The 22,551-nt window shown below is 47.9% G+C and overlaps 1 protein-coding gene across 1 annotated transcript; it reads right to left on the bottom strand.

Annotated features, from left to right (window-relative positions):
• Window positions 1–20,033: 20,033 nt before the first annotated feature.
• VGLL1 (vestigial like family member 1) lies at window positions 20,034–21,572 on the bottom strand. The gene is given in 5 exon segments (XM_042905704.1): window positions 20,034–20,365; window positions 20,368–20,487; window positions 20,490–20,699; window positions 20,702–20,748; window positions 21,439–21,572. Coding segments are annotated over 5 exon segments (843 nt in total).
• Between the last annotated feature and the right edge of the window lie 979 nt (window positions 21,573–22,551).

Below are 22,551 nucleotides of genomic sequence, written 5' to 3'. Positions count from 1 at the left end.
CAGCTGTGAAGATTACCAGATGTGCATTCTTCCCTGAATTTCTTTTTTTTAATATATAATTTATTGTCAAATTGGTTTCCATACAACACCCAGTGCTCATCCCAACAGGTGTCCTCCTGAATGCCCATCACCCACTTTCCCCTCTTCCACACCCCCCATCAACCCTCAGTTTGTTCTCAATATTTAAGAGTCTCTTATGGTTTGCCTCCTTCCCTCCCTGTAACTTTCCTCCCCCCACCTCTCCCCCCGGTCTTCTGTTAGGTTTCTCAGGACCCACATAAGTGTGAAAACATATGGTATCTGTCTTTCTCTGCCTGACTTATTTCACTTAGCATAACACTCTCCGGTTCCATCCACGTTGCTACAAATGGGTAGATTTCATTCTTTCTCATTGCCAAGTAGTATTCCATTGTATATATAAACCACATCTTTATCCATTCGTCAGTTGATGGACATTTAGGCTCTTTCCATAATTTGGCTATTGCTGAAAGTGCTGCTATAAACATTGGGGTACAAGTGCCCCTGTGCATCAGCACTCCTGTATCCCTTGGGTCAATTCCTAGCAGTGCTCTTGCTGGGTCATAGGGTAGATCTATTTTTAATTTTTTGAGGAACCTCCACACTGTTTTCCAGAGCAGCTGCACCAATTCTCATTCCCACCAACAGTGCAAGAGAGTTCCCATTTCTCCACATCTTCTCCAGCATCTGTAGTCTCCTGATTTGTTCATTTTAGCCACTCTGACCGGCGTGAGGTAGTATCTCAGTGTGGTTTTGATTTTTATTTCCCTGATGAGGAGCGACGTGGAGCATCTTTTCATGTGCCTGTTGGCCATCTGGATGTCTTCTTTAGAAAAGTGTCTATTCATGTCTTCTGCCCATTTCTTCACTGGATTATTTGTTTTTCGGGTGTGGAGTTTGGTGAGTTCTTTATAGATTTTGAATACTAGCCCTTTGTCTGATATGTCATTTGCAAATATCTTTTCCCATTCTGTTCATTGCCTTTTAGTTTTGTTGATTGTTTCCTTTGCAGTGCAGAAGCTTTTTATCTTCATGAGGTCCCAAGAGTTCATTTTTGCTTTTAATTCCCTTGCCTTTGGAGATGTGTCAAGTAAGAAATGGCTGCACCTGAGGTCAGAGAGGTTTTTTCCTGCTTTCTCCTCTAGGGTTTTGATGGTTTCCTGTCTCACATTCAGGTCCTTCATCCATTTTGAGTTTATTTTTGTGAATAGTGTAAGAAAGTGGTCTAGTTTCATTCTTCTGCATTTTGCTGTCCAGTTCTCCCAGCACCATTTGTTAAAGAGACTGTCTTTTTTCCATTGGTTATTCTTCCCTGCTTTGTCAAAGATTAGTTGGCCATACATTTGTGGGTCCAATTCTGGAGTCTCTATTCTATTCCACTGGTCTATGTATCTGTTTTTGTGCCAATACCATGCTGTCTTGATGATGACAGCTTTGTAGTAGAGGCTAAAGTCTAGGATTGTGATGCCTCCTGCTTTGGTCTTCTTCTTCGATATTACTTTGGCTATTCGGGGTCTTTTGTGGTTCCATACAAATTTTAAGATTGCTTGTTCTAGCTCCGAGAAGAATGCTCGTGCAATTTTGATTGGGATTGCATTGAATGTGTAGATTGCCTTGGGTAGTATTGACATTTTAACAATATCTATTCTTCCAATCCATGAGCACGGAATGTTTTTCCATTTCTTTGTATCTTCTTCAGTTTCCTTCATAAGCTTCCTATAGTTTTCAGCATAGAGATCTTTTACATCTTTGGTTAGGTTTATTCCAAGGTATTTTATGATTCTTGGTGCAATTATAAATGGGACCAGTTTCTTTATTTGTCTTTCTGTTGCTTCATTATTGGTGTATAAAAATACAACTGATTTCTGTACATTAATTTTGTATCCTGCGACTTTGCTGAATTCATGTATCAGTTCTAGCAGACTTTTCTTCCCTGAATTTCTTAACTTTTCTAGGCCTCATTATCTAATTCTACAGGTAATAAAGAAGAAAACCTAACATTCTCTCCTTCATTAGGTTTTTGTAAGGATTAAATGAGTTCATATATCTTAGACTCAGAAAATAGTGCTTGGCAAATATCCACATTCAGCCAATGTTAGCAATTGTAGAGAAAGGATGTGGCTCTTGAATTCCTTTTCTACATTGTTTTATACCACCCCCTCTTAAACCTCATAAAATCTAATAAAATTTAGGTTTCAATTTACATGTCTCTGATCAGGTGGTACAAAGTGTCTGGAATATTGTTACGCAAGATTTTGAAGACTCTTTTGTGGTCAGCAGGAAAGAATGACAGACAATTAACAATACTTGACAGGGACATGGAAAGTTGTCCCTCATGTCAGGTATATGTCATCCTTGAAAAAAATATCTGCACAATATTGAGGAAAATTTCAATATGTATTTATCATTTTGATCATAATTATTTTATCATTTTATAATAGTTATCATAAGATGCTTTAGGGTAGGTGCCATATTACACCCCACTCATAAAACTTTTGTTTAAAATTTACTATATTTGTTGCAATATGCTGGGTACTGTTACCAGTAGCAGGACTAGAAACAGAATACAAGTAGTTGACTTTGAACTACAAGCTAGTTCCATGAAGCCTATTTTAATTTATTCATTCTAGATGGCTAAACAAACTTAAGAAGAAACATCTGCAAAGAAACATCTACTTCAACATCCACAAAGTAGAAAATGAAGCGTGGACTCATTTGTTTTAGGTTTAGTATATCTGCTATGTGCTCACAGCTTATTTATTAGCATATGTATCAAATCCATGTAATGTTGGCATTGTCCAGACATTGGGTAGTTCCTGATTAATTTCCATTCGCCTCTTAGAGCGTAAGCAACTTCACACATTCGGTTCCTTTTTCTCATACTGTTTAATAAGAAAGTTACCCTTTACTCAAGAAGCAGTAGAAAATAAAGCATTAATCACATGCCAGCTTTTTCTTATAAACTGAGTTATATGTGTAGAGACCCCATGCTTTCGGAGGGCAGGGCAGCGGCGGGGAGGGGGGGTTTGCTACAGGAGAAGCAGCCAGGCACCAACAGGAAGGGAGATAATGGAAGGCAAAGCTGGCCTGGTGACAATGTTGACCCACATACAGGCAGAAGACAGCTGACGGTGGGGTGAATGTGGATGCAGGAGTGCCTTGAGTCTGATGGCCTGGACTTTAAAGGGGACAACCATAAGCAGAGCCTCAGACTGGGGCTGGGCACCTGGGGTATAGAACTTTTGCACAATTCAAGTCACATCCCACACAATCACTCATTTTGCCCCTGAAGACAGAGCTGGAAACAATCTGGAGTGTCTTGGCAGGGAGGGTCCAGAGGTATGGTCTGGCTACCCTCCAGAGGGAACTCTGGGAGCCTCCCTTGCTGGAGGGGCCTGGGCTCGCATCAGGCATCCCGCCCAATTGGGAACTGTTCTCAAAGACTGCTCTGGTGTGAGGCCATTCAGGTGCTCTGGGGGTCACCCCGTGCTCCAAGGAACCGGAGCGTCCCCTGCAGCCGGAAGTGGGATGGCAGGTGCAGAAGTGCATCTTCAGGCCAACGGGACCTGGGACAGGGCCGGGTCATAGAGCAGGCTATTCGGGGGTACCTGTAATCTTAGTTGTCACAGAGGCACATATTTCCCCTGAACGCAAATCAGAGGGTAATTGCACAGCCTTCTGGCACCTGGTGGGGACCTGCTGGCTGTCGACTCCCCCCACAAAGGGCCCCGGGAGAGGCTTGATTGTTGGCAAATCAGGGACCGCATTGGGCGGGCAGGCCACATGAGGACTGAGTGCCACCACACTGAAGCTGCCATCGCTGCAACCGTCTCTGGGGTGGGATCTCTTTCCCCTGGAGGCTTTCAGGGCGGTTGGGAAAGGCGGGCTGTCCCAGAGAGCCGGCTTCCCAGAATCCCGTGCTTGGGTGCCGACTGCGCATGCGCCGGGAGCCAGGGCCCTAGAAGAAGGCTGTGTGTGGACGGTTTCGGTTACAGGAGCGCGCCCTGGGCGGCCCAAGGCCTCTACGTGATCCCAAGCCCTGTCCTGTGCAGGTGCCCCTGTGTCACCCTGGGAGGTAAAGCTGGAAAGTGCGCAGTGCCTGGCCGTTGGCATCTTTGTGGCTGCAGATGTATTCTTCTCTAACGGACACTTGGGAGCCTTGATTCCCAGGAAGCCCCGAGCTCCTCGGCAGGCGGGCAACCAGTCTCAGTGGGGACTGACTTTCACCACTTCACGCCGTCACCTCAGAATGTGTTGGGTCGGTGCCTTTCCCCTCCCTCCACCCCTAAATCTGGAGGCTGTTGAAGTGATTCAGGCTAATCTGAACCATCGCTGGTCGGGGGTGGGTCTTACGATGCTGATGGAGCGCACAGCTGTCCTTGTCAGGGGAGCCCGGGACGTGGGCCAAGAGTCGGGTGTGGCAGCGTCTCCAGGATGGGCTGGTGGTGACACATAAACTCCATCCACCTTTAAGCCTGAACCTGCACAAATGGGTGTATTTCCCTTTAGGCCAGAATTGAAGGAAACTGGACTGTTTTGCCCGGGTGCATCTGAGTTCACGGTGTTATCCTCCCATAAGAGACACCTGAGTGCCGAGTTCTGGAGGACGTGGGGGCTTGTTTATGCAGCCAGCCCCAATTGCGGCTAATTGTGGCCAGTTTAAAACTGCTGCTCAAAGGTATTGAGGCTGGGGCGGGGCTGATCCCATTGGCCAGCTGGTTAGGCAGCTGAATGGGTGCTCCCCCACCTCCAGGCTGACAAGGCATGTACTGCGCAGGAGCGAGCTGTGGTGGTTCCCAAAGCCAGCGGCTATGAACGGGGCAAGTGCCTATTGAGTCTCGGTCTCCGGAGCAGGCTGTTGGGTTTATAGTGCACCTGCTTGTTCCAAATTATATCCTACACAGTGGTGCGTATGCTTTATGAAGGTGCAGGTGGAGGAGTCTGGACTGCCCTTCCACGACTTCGTTGGGCTGCAAGAATAGCCTTCACTCAGAGACACCTGGGAGCCTTGAGGACTGGTAAGCCTGGGATCACCAGGCAGCCATTCTAAATGGGGACTGAGCTTGGCCACTTGAGAGGTATGTCTAAGAAAGCTTTTTGGGTGGTGGGCTCCCTCTGGCCTGGCGGTTGCGCGTGTGATTCGTGACCAGCCTGGCTCCACAGTCTCAGATAACACCCGACTACCGTCTGTGGGCTGATGGGGTGCCTACTGAGCATCCTGGAGCCATGCAGGGGAAGGTGTCTAGGGATCTGGTACAGGGCAAGTGTCTGGAGAGGCCACGTCACGGAAGTAGCCTAGTGGAGTACATGGCATCCGCCTACTTCCAAGCGTTAATCTACACAAATTTGCATGTTTCCACTGAAGTCTGTTGTCTTTTGGGTTTGGGGAAGCAAATGATGCTCAGATTAATACTGTCTTTGCCAACGTATCTTTTTAAAATTTTGAAATTTAAATTTTAGTTAATATACAGGGAAATGTTGGTTTCAGGAGCAGAATTCAGTGATTCATCACTTACATACACACCCAGTGCTCAGCACAAATGCCTTAATGCCCATTACCCATCTAGCCCATGCCCCATCCTCCTTCCTCCATTAACCCTCAGTTCTCTATATTTAAGAGTCTCTCGTGGTTTCTTTCCCTGTCTCCTCTTTTTTAAAATTCCCCCCATTCCCATATGCTCATCTGTTTTGTTTCTTAAATTCTACATATAAGTAAGATCATATGGTATTTAGCTTTCTCTGACTGACTTATTTTGCTTAGCATAATACATTCAAACTCCATCCATGTCTCTTCAAATGACAAGATTTCATTATTTTTGATGGCTGAGTAATATTCCATTGTATGTATACACCACATCTTCTTTTTCCATTCATCAGTGGATGGACATTTGGGTTCTTTCTATAGTTTGTTTATTGTTGATAGCACTGCTATAAACATTGGGATGTGCACGCCCCTCCGAATCAGCAGTATTGTATCCTTTTGTATCCTTTGGGTAAATATCTGTAGTGCAGTTGCTGGCTTATAGGGCAGTTCTATTTTTTATTTTTTGAGGAACCTCCATACTGTTTTCCAGAGTGGCTGCATCAGTGTGCATTCCCACCAACAGTGAAAAAGGGTTCCCCTTTCTCTGCATCCTTGCCAACATCTGTGGTTGCCTGAGTTGTTAATTTTAGCCATTCTGACTGGTGTGAGGTGATATCTCATCATGGTTTTGATTTGTATTTCCCTGATGATGAGTGATGTTGAGCATCTTTTCATGTGTGTTAGCCATCTGGATGTCTCCTTTGGAAAAGTATCTATTTGTGTCTTCTGCCCATTTTTTTTAACAGAATTATTTGTTTTTGGGGTGTCAAGTTTGATAAGTTCTTTATAGATTTTGGATACCAACCCTTTATCTGATATGTCATTTGCAACTATCTTCTCCCATTCTGTAGGCTGCCTTTTAGTTTTGTTGATTGCTTGCTTTGCTGTGCAGAAGATTTTTATCTTGATGAAATCCCAATAGTTCATGCTTGCTTTTATTTCTCTTGCCTTCTGTTTCCCTTTCCCACACTGGTTCACTGTGCAGGTATCTCCAGACAATTAATGCTTTTAAATTTACCATTAAAGAAATCACATGGTCTGAACTAATGCTAAGTTAATCACACTATTGTTGCAGGCAAGGGGAGATGAAAGGAATCAAGTTCAAATTTACTCAAGGTGTAATTTAAAAAAAAAAATTTTTTAACGTTTATTTATTTTTGAGACAGAGAGAGACAGAGCATGAACGGGGGAGGGTCACAGAGAGAGGGAGACACAGAATCTGAAACAGGCTCCAGGCTCTGAGCTGTCGGCACAGAGCCCGACGCGGGACTCGAACCCGCGGACCGCAAGATCGTGACCTGAGCTGAAGTCGGACGCTTAACCGACCAAGCCACCCAGGCGCCCCTCAAGGTGTAATTTTATAGGAATTGGCACATGGGGAGGCACCTTTTCCAACTAAGATCTGACCTCCAGCTGCTAGAGTCAAAGTGAATTTTGGTGTTCCTGGAGCTTGTTTCTAGGGAAGGAGAGTGTGGTGTTGATGAGTGAGGTGCACTTGGCTAAGGGGCCTCTGCATGGCTTTCACCACTGCCTGTCTCCTTTCCTGTGGCAGGTATGAGTAGTTATAAGGTCTTTGGAGAGAGATCTGAAATCAGCAAATAGTAGCCATGTCCAGACGGAACACTCTCAGGTAGTCTCCCAACTCTCAGTATTTATACTCTGTTCCCTTGTCATGGTTGCTTCTTCCTACATCTTCACTGATGAGCCTCCAGCGGGGCCCCCACAGCAGCTGAGCTGCTGACTTCTTAGGGGCGAGAGCAGATGAGACAATGACATCCCAATACAACTACTGCATTCTTATATCAAAACAACTTCAATATAAAAAACAGTATTTTTTTGTCTTTGACATAAATGAGTGGATTTGAAATTATATCAAACCAACACACAATCTATCTTGTGATTTCAAATCACTCACAAACCAGTTCATACTAGGGCCTAATATCCTATACAGACTCTAGTTCTCAGAAATATCCATCCACCCTGTGATTCTACATCACTTATAATCTTCATCACAAACACGTACACCATAATTTGATGATCAGTTTAAGGAACTGTATCTTTAATATGATTAATATAAGCACAAGAATGAGACCGTTAGCAAGGTCCTGTATCCAATTATCAAATGATCAAAAGTTAAACTTGTTAAGCCAGTCAGTTAAGTTCCTTGACAATTAGGCTTCCAAGGAAAGATCATTTTTATAAGGCACTCCGGGGTACTAGCTTGCATAGTACCATCTAGGACATGTTTGGTTGCCATAACATTAGAATCAGGGCTGTCAATATCTTAGAGAATGACTATTTTTTTTCTCTTTTCAATTCCTGCAAAATTATTTTTTCAGTCTCAACTTCCAAATATTTCTTTATTGTCTTCACTTTTCTAATATATTACTTAGGTTTATCAGATTAATTTTTGGAAGCTTAATGTGAAATATTACTCTGGCTATTTTATTTATTAAAAACATTTTTTAATGTTTGTTTATTTTGGAGAGGGAGAGGGAGAGACAGAGCATGAGTGGGGGAGGGGGAGGGGCACAGAGAGAGACACACACACAGAATCTGGCACACAGCAGGCTCCGGGCTCCAAGCTGTTGGCACAGAGCCCGACATGGGGCTTGAACCCACAAACCGTGAGATCATGACCTGAGCCAAAGTCGGATGTTTAACTGACTAAGCCACCCTGGTACTCCTACCCTGGTTATTTTAATAGTTCCTTTATCTTCTCTGATGTCTGGTAATATTTTCTTCTTTTGTCGCATTCATGACCATTCTAATTGTATACATCTCATCGTTTTGTGTTGTTTTCTTCTTTTGTTTCTAGTAGGTTAGTCTGAGGCTTGGCTTAGAGCATACTATACTGGACCAAGTTCCTGTATTACGTGTAACTGGTTGAGGCATCAAGGTCATATTCATAACTACTCATACCATAGGTAAAGTCAAAGGTCTAAGAGTTACAGGGTAATTTCATTCCATTCCACATGTTCTATAAGAACATGTTATCCTTCCATCATAAAGGGTTTCCTGTGGCCTGTAGGTTCACTCTGCGCTCCCCTTTGATATTGTGGAACCACAAAGAGGTGGTAAGCCAATGTCATGTTTCCTCCTTCAAATGCCAGTACTCTAATATCACGGTTACCCAAGGAATCACAGTCATTAGGATGTGTGGTACTCACTTGTGGCCAGGTTGTCTGGCATCTCAGACAACCAGGATTGCCCCCAAGATTATAGCTGTTGTAAGAGTATTCCTGGTATCAGCCAATCTTGACTGCAACAATTAGAGAAACCTCTTTCATGTCAATTTTGAATATGTTGTTATTTTTTTGTGATTTCTCCGTTTGCCTTATGCCAAATTTCTATCACTTTAATTCTGTGTGAAATTCACTTATATTTTGTAATATATTGCTAATTTTATCCATCTGTGTACCCAGTGATGACAAAGCTGACATAGCGTCTGTGTGAAATTGAGCTTGTTTTTTTTCAAACTATTTAAAACTTAATGTGGTTTGGTTGATTTGCATTTGAGAAAAAGTGGCTGCCACTGTTCCTCCAGTTAAACCTTCTACCAGTTCAACAAGGAATTGTAAGGGTTTTCTTCTTTTTAGCAAATCTGCATATGGCATAAATTGTACATTGGGCATAAATGAAGTTGGACAAAATTTAGCACATTTTGGGGATCTGTATGTGTCTACAAAGTCCTGCCTATTAAGTTTCCAGTCATAGGCTACCGTTATAACTTCTAATATGATCATGAGAAGGTTTATTAAGAGAGAATTCCATGTTGCTGGGAAGGAATTATGCGGTATAAGCTTATAGACTGGCATATACTGCCAAGGATAATGATGTGTGTTATATGCTAAGTTTGCTATGTACAGAATACAAGGTGTCACTTTTCTTTTTTTTAATGTTTATTTTTGACAGTACGCGCATGTGTGCGCGTGCACATGAGCGGGGAATGGGCAGAAAGAGAGGGAGACCCAAAATCGGAAGCAGGCTCCAGGCTCTATGCTGTCAGCACAGAGCCCAATGCAGGGTTCAGACTCATAAACCATGAGATCATGACCTGAGCCCAAGTCAAACACTCAACCAACTGAGCCACCCAGGCGCCCCAAAGTGTCACTTTTCTGTTAAAGTCTGGACATCGTGTCCATGGATCTATTGTTAATGATCTAATTAGTGACAGTTGTAAGTTCCTTGGGGGCTTCCCAGATTTAATCTGAAACCAGCCCCTGGTCGGTGAGCAAGGAGAGACTAAAGAAGGGTCAGAGCACTCCAGATTGGTAGGTGGCAGGTTTAAGAAGCAAGGTAATTTACATCTATGGCTTGTCTTGGGAGCAGCAAAAAGAGTAGATCTCCACACCTGCCTTCCATATCTTAGAAGTTTACATAGAGGCTGTAATAGAGTTCAGTCAGAGTGTGTGCATATCATCCACATAGTCTCAACACCATATCAATATCTCAAGGCCATATCCTTTGGGCAGCCTCTGGGAGTGGGGAAGGTGAGCAAAACCCACATTCCAAGGACAAGGAAGCAAAGGAGGAGCCTCCAGATTCCTTGGTCCAGATCATGGCAAGTGTTGGTAATATCCTGTCAGTGACCTTTACCAAAACGCCAACCTCTGTGAGCAGCAGTTAGTCTCATGTTAATCTCTCTTCTACAGTGTGCCCTGAGCAGTCAAGAAGGGGTTTCACTAGCATGGAGATGGCTCCTGTGCCAGCTATCTGGTGGCATTTGAGGCAGATGCCACAGCAATAATAGAGGCACATGCAAGATAAAGCATAGATTAAGACAGTGATTCTGAAAATGAGTGGCAGCTTTTTCCACTAAGAGGCCCATGATAACAACCCTTGATTTATTAAATCCGCATGGCTATGGTTGGATTACTCAGGGCATTCACTTATGTCCTCATGTGATTTAAGAAATATGATACATTAGCAGACTCCTCACGCATGAACACACAACATTCTATTTGGATAATGGCACAGGTGCCTCCTTGCAAGACAACAGCAGTGTCCAAGGTCACTGTATTTTAGAGGACTACTGTTTTCATTAGAGACATTTCGATGTTTGGCAAAGGCAGGCTTTTTTTTTTTTTTTTTGGTTGTCCCTCAAGAGTTACTGAGTGAATTCAGTAAGGGCTTTATGTGCTGCAATGTCAGCAAAGCCAGTGGAGCAAACAAAGACAGCAGCCCGGTAGCTGTGAAACAGCAAGTATGTGCATCTGCTTGAAGGAGAGGGAGGTTGTCAACTGTTATGCTTAGGGAAAACAAAGGTACAGTGACTCAGCACCCAACTGGAAGACATGGCCAGATATTTGTGCCACAAAACCGTGGGATCCCATTAGGGGCTACCCTCCAAATACCTGGGTGTTGTGACCAGTCATTGCCAACCAGTCACTCTCCCTTCATATGACAGGATGGATGTAGTCTCAGTGGTATCCATCCCACATTGTTGGTGCAATTGGGTTGATTTTGTTTAGAGTGATATTTCTGTTTTCAACAAAGGGGTGCCCTGATATAATGGTCCATAGCCAAAGCCACATAAGCCCATTCCTAACCTGAGCATAACCTCGTTTGGGTCTGATGGTGGTCTTTCTAGGCCCTTTCCAGTGAGTGATTTGATGGGATGCCTTTATAGGTTGTTGAATAGAAAAAGAATACCCATGACCGGTGTTATCAATACACTACTGATAATATCAGATGAAACGAGGGTGCTCGACCTACCTTGTTCTCAATTAATGTAATGCTTTAGGGCCTTGCAATTTGTCTCTTGGAGAGGCAATACCTAGCATGGCAATCCTGTTGAACTAGAGAGGGCAGGTGCCCGTGTACTGAACACTTGAATTGATTTCCTGCATGAGTGGGCTCTCTCTAGGAAAGTATATTCTTTAGGTGCTCATCATGTGACTGGACACCACGGGAGCAGCAGAGTCTAAGGTCAAAAAGAGAAATAGTAGGAATTTGCATGGAGGAGGTCTCTCCCTTCTACAAGAGTGACCTTTGTGGCCTGATCTTTAGATGTTAGTATGGCTGCCTTTCTAGGAATTTGACCAGGTTGTGTGTGCCACTGACGTTGGCCATGGAAGACAGTCCTGTCAGGTGTCAAGAGATGAACTGTGGGGAGGATCTGGCAGACCAGAACCCTGACCTTCTCCCCTCTTTTTATGGCATATGTTCCATTCCAGGTACAGTGCATTGTAACAGGTTTCACTGAAACAGTACGGTGGGATCCTGGTGGCGACTGAATAGTTTCCCATCGTTCAGGGGTGCAAAATAACTTGCCTATGCCAGCAGGACTTCCCATTGCAAATTCAAGTACAAATTCCTTTCTGAGGTGTGATCTGGCTTGCTGTTCTCTCCAGCATGCACATTGATCAGGGCAGTGGCTGAGTCCTGTAACTTCCATACCCTTACAGTATTGGGTGCTTCAGCAGGGGTTTCCTGTGTGGCATATGAGACAAGAGACCCTACTTGTTGAATTCATCTTTAATTCAAATGAATTAAAGAATGGATAGTACTTTAGTCCACCCACGCTAGGTGGTTTTACCTGTTACTAATTTAATCTGATCCTTGAATACTCCGTTGTTCTCTCTTCCAAAGCTGCTGCTTGTGGGATGCAGAAGAGAAGATGGAACCCCCACTCACTGCCACATTCTTGTCCTTAGTCGTGCACATTATGATCTTTGAAATGTCAACCCCTTGATCACTATTCAGTGAGCTTATCAATACATGGTCCTCAGCTGCTCTGGTCCCCTAGTGTTTGCAGCCCGGTTTCCATGACAACAGGGGAAAGCTTGCATTAGGCCACATGCAGTGTCTGCACAAACTAAGGCATATTTACAATCTTCACTTGGAGGGAGAGGGCTGTTATAATTAGTTTGCTGATCTCATCCCGGCTGAGAGCCGGAGTGGAAGCTTCAGAGCTTCTTTGGCAGTTGTGTTGGGCATTGTTGACAACACACAGGGCATTGTGTCACTGTGTTAACCGAATCACTGGGCTTCAAGGGCACCTGGGATCAGTGGCAATGTGCCACCCATCCAGGTACTGTGTTGGCCACTCTGTCTAAGTGCCCAGCCTGCAATATCTCTATGAAAAGTCTGTTGCTATGGGGTTCATGCCTCATCTGGGGGATCTGCTGCCTGATTACCAGGAGCTGTCAGTGCCTTATGAGCCAGAATATGAAAAACAGTGAGGACCACCTCAGGGTCTTGCAGATAAACCCAAATGTCTTTCCACATAATCTTGACCCCACAGAGGCTTATTGATGATCATCCACCTTTCGGCTTCTCATTGTTCATCCCTTTAGAACAGCCCAGCTCTCCATCTAATGGATTACATGCTCATGAGTGATCACCAGCCAAGCAGCCAAGTTCTGCACTGGGCCTTGTCTGATCTGGCTGCTGTGGTGTGTTTCTGTTTCCATCCAGATGGTGTCAGTGTTGGTGGAGTAGTGACTGCAGTTCAGGTGGTGAATTGCATCCATGAGAACGATGCGGACAGGCATCAGCCAGAATTTCCCTGCTCCCTGTCCACAGGCTCCAGGGATGCTCCAGGAAGAGAGGGTGTGGCATTTGGAGCATCTACATACTCTATAGGGCCTAGTTTTGCCCTTTTTTCTAGAGATAGTGGGTACACAGGGTGGTCCTCTGCTGAGAGAGACCCATAGTCACAGTGGGGGTTCCAGCCATGGCAGAGGTGGATTGATGGAACACATCCTCACTCGACTACCTGAAAGGCAAAGAAGTTCTTCGCACAATATCCTTTTCCTTATGCGAGACTCTGCCTGTAGGAGCACTGCGTACACTGCCAGAGCTCACGATCTGTGGGTAGCCAGCCACATGAGACTCCAGGAGCCTCCAGTTCTATAAGTGACTGACACCCCATCAGGCAGCCTGTGCAAATGGAGGGTGATGGTTGGAACTAGAAAACTGTACCCCACCCCCACCCATCAGAAAGATGCTGGCTGCGTGTGGTCACTGCACCCTTGAGGCTCTAAGGGGTCTGAGGGCTGGCCCTAGCTCCACAGACCTGGAGTTCCCAGGCTCCTCAAGGCTCCCTGACAGGGTCAGAGTGAGCTTGCAGGCCCTGCAAGCCAGTAGACCCAGGAACCTGCAAGGAGGCAGCTGTAGGGAGATGCCAGGCCACAGAAGGAGGAAACTGGGAGCCGTTGGCTTCTGCCTCCAACTTCAGCTTCCAACTCCACAAATGTGCATGTCTTTCCTGAAGGCAGACATGGAAGAATCTGGAGGACCTTGGCATGGCCCCATGGGAGGTAGGGAGGTCCCCTCTGAGAAGAGATACCTGGAGGCCTTGACTACTGAAGAAGCCTCAGACCCCACAGAAGGTGCTAGTCCCCAAAGGGATCAACAGTCCTTAGTATCAAAGGAAGCCCAGAAGGCCATTCAGAGTGTGGCCTCTGCACCCTGGATGCTGTGCAGGTGGACGGGTCAGGTCAGATGTTCACAGGCTTAGAATACGCCTGGCAGCCTGGGGCCAGCCACCAGCATGCTGACCGTGTGAGGGCAGGTGGAGCAGGTCAGGGGAGCCAGGACCCAGAACAGGACAATGTCCAGCCAGGCTGGGGGCGGGGACAGTGGGAACTGTTGGGGGGTTCATGGCAGCCTGAACCTGCACCATTGGGCAGGCTTCATTGAAGACTGAACCTGCACCATTGGGCCTATTGGTCTCCCTTAGGGCAGACCCGCAGGACTTGGATTTGCCCTGCCAGATCGGGGCCTGCCCACTGGACTCCAGCCAAAAGCAACACCTGGGGGCCTTGAGTTCTGGAGAAGGCCAGGAACGCATCGTGCAGCCTGTCTGAAGGGTGAGTGACAATAGCCAGTTAAAAGCAGCCAGCTTGGAATGAGTTTCGGTGGGTGGTGTCCTTATAGCCTGGAAGCTATAGCCTGGTTGTGGATAAGCCCAAATCCACAGGGCTGAAGAAAGGCACCCCAAGACTGACTGACTGGGTCTGAAGGAGCTAACAGACCACACAGACAACTGGAGTAGGGCAGCTGTAAGGAGGGCCCAGGGCACAGGAACAGGCCCTTGGGAGGGTCATGGCAACTTGCTTGATTTGACTCTACACCCACACAAGACAGAGAGGGAGAAATCCGGACTCCCTGACCAGAAGGCCAGGGATGGCCAGTATGCCCACCTTCTGGACACATCTGGGGGCCTAGATGGTTGGGAAAACCCTCACCCCCTCAGGCAGCGGGAGTGAAAGGGGGGACTGATGGTTGCCAGTTGGAAACAAAGCCTTAGCAAGGTTTTCTGGGTGAGGTTTCTCTCCTGCATGGAGTCTCCATAGGAGTCAGGACAAGCTTCACTCTAGAGGCTTGCAAGGCTGCTGACTCTGTGAAGATGGGCATGTGAGCTGGCAGAACATGTCAGGGGGCTCAGGGACCTGGGACAGGGCAGCCGTTGGGATAGGCAGACTCTGCCTGACTCTAAGATGAAATCTAACAAACACCTTTTTGCCCTGAAGGCAGACCTGGAGGAATCTGGACCGCATCTGCAGGTGGGGCACCTGTGGGATGGTCTAGGTAAAAACCAATAAGAGACACCTAGGCAGCCTTGACTGCTGGAGAAACCTGGGACCTTTTCTAGTGGCAGCCAGTGACAATCCCTACCATTAAATGGAGGCTCAGGAAGATATTATGGATGTGGGTGCTATCCACTCTGAAGTCTTTCCCTGTGATTGAGAATGGGCCCTATCTTCACAGGGCTGGAGTGACCCCTGTAGCTCCAAACCAGCTCACAGTGTGTAGATGCCCCGGTCTAGGTGGTGCAGTCAGTGTAGCCAGGGGCCTGAAACAGGGCAAGATGAGACAAATGGGGCTGGTAACAGGAAAAGCTGTTAGGGGTATCTGGCACCTGCCTTTTTTTCCAATCCTTAACCATCACACTGAGTCTGTTCCACCATAGGGACATGGATTGCCTTGCCAGAGCAGGGCCTGGCCACTGGCATGGGTAGCCAGCCAAAAACCAAACAAAGAAACAAAACAAAAACAAAAAACTGCAGGGTGACAGAAGTGGCTGACTGCCCCTGTATGAGCTGAGCCAGACTGTCAGGGGCCCACTGCACATGCCAAGGCAGAGGCTGGAAGAGGGAGGGCCCACCCATGGGCAGCCCAGCCTCAAAATGAGGCCTGCTATTGAAATGAAGGACCGTAGGTTCGAGCCCATGCTCCTCATCAGGCTGCCAGGAGGCCATTCTGTCCCCAGCACAGAACTTTGAAAGCCTTTGCTGTTTTAGAAGCTATGAGTCACATTAGGCACCCACTCCACAGGGGACTGTGTGTGGCCAGGTGCAGTAGCCTCCTTGAAAGAATTTTGAAAAAGAAGCATTTTCCACCCTGGGAGTGGGCATTTTGGGGAGACTGGCCCCAGCTTGACGGCCAGGAACTAATTTGTAGGTCAAGGCTGGGTGGCACAGGAGCTGAATGCTCATGCACAGCCTAAGACCAGCTGAGACAGAGCCAGCTGTGCACGTATGGGCTATTCAGGCTCCAGGGGAGGTCTGGACCTGAAACAGAGAAGTATAGGTAGAGCCCAGCCCCTGAGCAGGCCCCTGGTGGACTGGTGTGAACTCAGCTGCCCAACAGAGCCCCTACAGGCAAACTAGCCTGGCAGTGACCAGTTGGAGGGCAGCTCAGCATGAGCCAACTGTGCATTCATGGCCACCACAGGCCTTGGATGCCCTGGACTTTATAAAGGGCAGATGAATGCAGAACCCGGGCCTGAGAACTGGCTCCCAGAGGTACTTGGTACCTACACAGTCCAAGTCGTATCACACAAAATCACGTGTACTGCCCAGAAGGCAGAGCTGGAGTAATCTGGGATGCGTTGGAGCAAAGTTGAGAGGGGTGGTTGGACACCTTGGAGCCTCCAATGCTGGACACCATCAGACAGCCAGTTCAATTAGGAACTGTCAGCTAGGATCTGACTGCCACCTCAGAGGGACTATCCTGGGGTAGGCTTCCTCTGTCCTGAGGCTGTGCAGGGGATGTTAAGGGTCTCGGGTGCTCTACAGACTGGAGTGTCCCCAGGAGTACATGGCTGGCAAGGCCTAGTGGGCCTAGAGTATGTGGGCCACTCAGAGATCAGAGCAGACAAGGACCTAAAACAAGGCAGCTTAGGGGGAGGGCGTAGGTTAGGGTTAGGTTTTCAATCAGAATAATACTGTGTAGCCCCATCCTCATTGCAAATAGCACAGTGACATTGGTGTTCCTGGCAGACTATACTGCAAGGTCATGTGATCTGAACTGGTTTTCTCCTCATACCTAGGCTTCAGGCCGAACAAGGGCTAGCTTTAGAGTTAGGACCTGGGTGAGGGTAGGGGCCAATCCACCGGCAAAGTGGAGACCTCTCCAGAGGGCTGAGTTCAGGGCAAGGATGAGGTGGCGGGTCAGGCTTAAGCTTTGGGGTCAGGGGCCAGTTGATTGTGTGAGTTAGGATTAGGGTTTAGGGTTTGGGATAGGTTGGGGTTAAGGTTTAGGAGTGAGAATGCTGTTAGGCTTAGGTCCTGGGAAGTGGAAGAGGCCAAACTGTCAGAGGTGCACTGATCTCTCCATAGCACTGAGTGGAGGGCGCGAGTTAGGATGTGGCCCAGGCTTAGGTTCAAGTTCAGGGGCCAGCTGCTTGCACAAGCTAGGCTTAGGTTTTTGGATCGGGATCCCCTCTGCAGTTCCATCTGGGCTGTGTACGTGTCCCGGCCAGCTTCTCTGTTCTGCTCTGAGTAATTCAGTGACAGTAATGGGTCCCCAATCCATTCTTTTCTCGCACCTAGGAGATGAGCCTTTAAGGGGCCAGAGCCATGGCTAGGGTTAGGGTTAGGTCCCCAGAGGTATCAGGGGCCAAACCCCTAGCACTGCAGTGATCTCCCTGGAGGGCTGAGTTTAGGGCACATGTGTTGGTCAGGCTTAGAGTTTGGGCTCAGGGGCCTGCTGGTGGCCTGGCCCAAGGTTAGGTTGGGGCTCAGAATCCCCATCTACAGCTACATCCCAGCCATGGAAATGTCATGGAAAACTCGTCACTGAATAATTCTGCACAGATCATGCGTCACATATCCATTCTTTCCTCAGACTTAGGAGATGAGCTCCCTTAGGGCCAGAGCCATGGCTAGGGTTAGGATTGGGTCCTGGGAGGTGGCAGGGTCCAAACTTCCACCAGCTGAATTTTTTCCCTGGAGGGCTAACTTGAGAGCACATACTGGGTTGCAGGTCAGACCTAGGCTTTAGGCTCAGTGGATGGTGTATGGTTTGGGCCAGGGTTAGGTCTTGCCTCAGGATCCCCATCACCGGCTCCATACCATCCATGGAAATGTCATGGTGCAATTCTGGGTTCATTGCTGAATAGCTCTGTACCAGTCATGGGCCCCTCTCTCGTTGATTGCTCAGACCTAAGAGATGGGCCATCTTCAAGCCAGAACCATGGCTAGGGTCAGTGTTAGGTCGAGGGAGGTGGCATTGGCCAAATAGCCAGGAGTGCAGTGATCTGCCTGGAGGGCTGAGTGGAGGACGTGTGTTAGGTTGCAGGTCAGGCTGGGGGTTTGGGCTCATGACCTGATGGTCTGGGCCAGGGTTAGGCTTGGCTCAGGATCCCCTTCTCCAGCTCCAGCCCAGCCATGAAAATGGCATGTTCAACTCTGGGTTCCTGGCTGAATAATTCTGCCTAGGTTTGGTCCCCAAATCCTTTCTTTCCTCAGACCTAGGAGGCGGAACAGGCCTGAATGAGGAGGTAGGTCCTGCCTCGTGGGGGCCTCAAATGGGATTGCATCCCCAGCCCACACCTTCCTCTCAGGGAACCCAAGTAAGCTGCACCCGGACTCCTGCCCACGGATACTGTGAAATAGTAAATGTGCCTTGTTTCAAGCCACCTAGTCCACTGTAATGTTGTTTATGCCAGAATCGCTGATGGCAGCATCTTCCTGTGTCTGGGCATATTTACACCCTTCTCTTTGTTTTTTGTTTTGTTTTGTTTTCCAAAAAAAGTAGTTTTATTATTCACCTTCTGAGTTATTACCCAGGAACAAGTGCGGGCTACGTGGAACGGAGAACATGGACATCAAGGCTTTCTGGGGTTCTCGTGGGCTAATTGCCAAGCTCACACTGGCCACAAGGGTGTCTACTAGGTCAGAGGGATGAATGAGTTTGGAGAAATTTGTCACGTTATCTGGAGCAATCTGCAGGGAGGTCCTGCTCCCATGTCTTGGACTAAGCCTTGTCTTTCACCACCAATTTGTCTAAGATGCTGTGGGTATCCACGTGGGTGGCCCCAGCAGCTCTGTACTGAAAAGAGAGCTAATAGTTCCCAAATGTCCCTAGCGATGAGAGAACTGAAGGGAAGGTTTCATTGTTTGTGGAAGCCAGGTGGGCCCTGGTGGCAGGCTGTCAGCTGTCACCAAGGTCCAGGGGAACACTTACGGGGTATCAGAGGCCAGAATCCTCATCCTCAGAGTGAGAGCAGAAAGAAACGCCTGGAACTGCAACTAAGAAATGCTCTTGGCACAGAACTTACTCCAGGCCCATCTTGGGATAGGGCAGTTTCCTAACTAACTCCCAGTAAGTTAGTTCTCAGATTTCTCAGCGAGTCTATTTGGAATCACTTTTTTTTAAATGGAGAAATCAAAAATCCCAAGTGAAAGTACTTCATTTGGGGTTCCTGGGTGGCTCAGTCAGTTGATTGTCTGACTTCAGCTTTGGTCATGATGTCACAGTTTGTGAATCGAGACTTGCATCAGGCTTACGGCTCTCAGTGCAGAGCCCTCTTTGGATCTTCTGGTCCCCCTCTCTCTGCCCCTTCCCTGCTCACACTCGCTCTCTCAAAAATAAATAATAAAACATTAAAAAAAAGAAAGTACTTTATTCATGAGAGCCTTCCTGAAACTTTTTCAGGATCCTTCCATATTCTGAGGATGCAGGGAACGCCCAGCCTCAACTCTTTCTCAATGGGTCTTTCACATTGTAAGTTCATTTTGCTTCTGGTGGAGGCTGGAGTGCAATTGGCCACAGTCTAGGTGAGGCTAGAGAGCTTCAGGTTTTTCCTCAGATCCCCTTCATTCAGTTGGCAAAGTGGGATAACCCCATACAACACCAAAGACCCTGCTGGTAGAGGGTGAAGGGACTGTGATTTCTAAGTAGGAGGGCTTTGGGTGCAGGGAGGGTGGGATGAGCCTCTCTGGGCCCATCACTGAACTCTTTTAAACATTTCATATGCTGGGGAGTCACTGAAGTTTGAGTACTCCTGTAATAGGGCATAGGTGCCAAGGCACAGAAGTGTAGAATTTTAGGGAGAACAGAAACTTGCTCCTGGTGCAATACTGTTTAGTGACAGAAAGAAAAAATGGACAGTACAGTCTCTAGACCCTCTAGACTCACAGTAGAAAATCATGAGCAGGTTTGGGAAAAGGAATTCTCTTCTTCAGACCGAAATTCAATAAAAGAACACATTTCTTCTCTCTGGAGACTGGCTTTTTTCACTTGCAAGGTTGGCATTGGCAGATGCGCGATCTGGGGGGAAATGTATTTTCTTATAGTGGGCTGAGCTGGGAGGCAAGTTGAAGAGCAATCCCATGCTTCCGGCTATCTGGGCAGAGCTGCAGTCCTCCCACGCTGCAGATTCCTGAGGAGGGGCTAGGTATCAGTCTTGCTAGAGGAGGCTTAAGGAGGGCTCATATTTCCTATCAGGCTGGGGCTCTGGCACCACATGCCCACTGGAGTAGGCGTGAGAGTAGCCAGCCTCTGAGGAACTGGGGCTGGCTGGGAGGGGTAATGCCATGGCTTGCCAGACAGAACAGAGGGGCTCCCTGCCTGGGACATCAGGTACTGATCCATAGTTGTGAGACCAAGCCCACTGAAGCTGCAGTTGGTGGCACCATATGCAAAAATGCTTCTGGCTCTGGCTTTGTCCACTGAGGAGAGAAAAGCCATGGATTTGGAGGCATGTCACTGTCATTCCTCAGGGTCACATCTGCACCCTGGCTCAAGTGGCTCAGTCGCTGGGGGCTCTTGACAAGGCTCAGAACTCTGAAGAAGTGTCCATCCACTTCATCACTGATGTCCCCTTGGAAATAGGAGACAAGGATGCACTGGGAATTCTACTTTTTATAGGTCTCTGCAGCTGGATATCAGTCTTCCCCATTTCTTCCCTTGTGAGGGACGCAGGTAAAAGCTACGTGTGCCCCTGGGAGGTGGTGCCACACCACGTATTGGTCCCTGTGGGCCCCTTGGAGACGGCCACTGTGATTTCTTAGTCACTCACAGCAGCCAAGCACGTTTGATGAGGACCCTTGCATATGTTTGCAGGGAAGACTCATCACAGCCTCACTCATGGGCCTATACTTGCACATTTCAGGTACGCATACTGCCATACCGCCTCTCCAAGGGGGCATCGTGGTAGGTAGAGTGTCAACAGTGAAGACGGCAAGAACAGGAAGAGGATTTCACTCCTTCTCCCCTGACAGGGGTCTTCACTCTCTAATTGACTAATTCTTTGTTACAGCCACCTTTGACCTTGGACAAGAGACCCTGCAGGCAAAGCATCCCCTGCTGGAACCCACATCACACCCTCAAGCAGCAAGGACTGTCCTGAGTTCCTGCCCAGGATTGACCCCAGGGCAATGATGGGCCTGACCTCATTACCCCCTGGCACACACCCATTGACCTTCTCTCCCCCCTGCATTCACCCAGCAGCTTAACTGCCCCCTTGTACATACCCAGTGCCCCCTGCACACACACACTTGCCCCCTCCCCACACTCACCTGCCTCCTACACGCACAAACCTTCCCCCACTGCATGCACCCATGTGCTCCTGAACGCACCAACCCATCATCACTCACCCCAGGGGCCTCTGTCCCACATCTTCCTCTATTACCCCCTTGCCCTGGTTACAGGGTGCTACAGTTGGAGGGAAGAAATGAGGCCAAGTGCTCCTGGGGAGACCTGGTGCACCTGCAGAAAAATCCTGTGGCATCGCCTCCCAGGGAGGAAGAAGGGGTGCCCAGGCTTGCAGCAGGTGCGACTGAGCCCCTGATGGGCCTGAGAGGCTGCACAACACAACTGAAGCCAGGGAAGCTCTCATCCAAGTTGGAACATGAAGAGGAGAGTTTCCCTTGGGATCTTTCTGGATTCAGATCCTACGTTGATGGAGGTTTATCTCAGGGGAAAGCCCATGAGTGGAACTTCTGACTCGTTGTCCTATAATGTCCTCCCTGGAGGAATGTTCTGCATGAGTGACAACATAATCCCACTGGCTGTGGGTGGCTGTGGGGCCTCCAGGAAGGTGCTGTTCTGACCTCAGCAATGTCCCTGCCCCCCTCCCACCCTCCATTCTCCTGGTGTCCATGAGACAAGCAGAGAAATGGAAGAGCTGGTGAAACTTTGGAAGAGGCCACATGCCTTTAGGTGCTTGGGACCATCAGACCTGATGCACACGCGATTGCTACTGTGAGTGTGGTCAGAGGAAATGCCCATGGACACTAAAAAGCTGTTGGCATGAATCATTATTAACAATCACAGAGTTTGCAGTTTCAGGGCCTATATCAGGTCCTCCTGAGACACACCAACATGTCTAATGGCCCTGCTGCCCATAAACGTTCACAGTGGCTGACAAGGCAATGTGCCCACCTGACTGACAGTGCCAGCACCTCTTGGACCCACCTGCTCAGAGCAACCTGGATGGCAGGGACCTGTTTCCAGGCTGGCCTTCCCCCACCCCACACAGAACCTGCTCTCCAGTTCTTCCCTGTTTCTGTGTCTCTCATTCCTTTCCCTCTGCCTTTGTGTCCCCAGTCCCTAACTTCCTGCTGAGTATTCCTACAAGCTCAGGGGAAATGGGGTGGCGAAGAGAGACTCGCCACCGTCAATGAATTTCAGGACATTCTGGCTATTTCCCCCAGGCCAAAAGACTGTCTCTCTGGGTGCATCCTGGCTCTTTTCTGGCAATGAGGGCA

This window comes from Panthera leo, chromosome D1, assembly GCF_018350215.1.
Source record: "Panthera leo isolate Ple1 chromosome D1, P.leo_Ple1_pat1.1, whole genome shotgun sequence".
In the NCBI taxonomy this organism is placed as follows: Eukaryota; Metazoa; Chordata; class Mammalia; order Carnivora; family Felidae; genus Panthera; species Panthera leo.
This window is presented reverse-complemented; position numbering and strand designations above follow the sequence as displayed.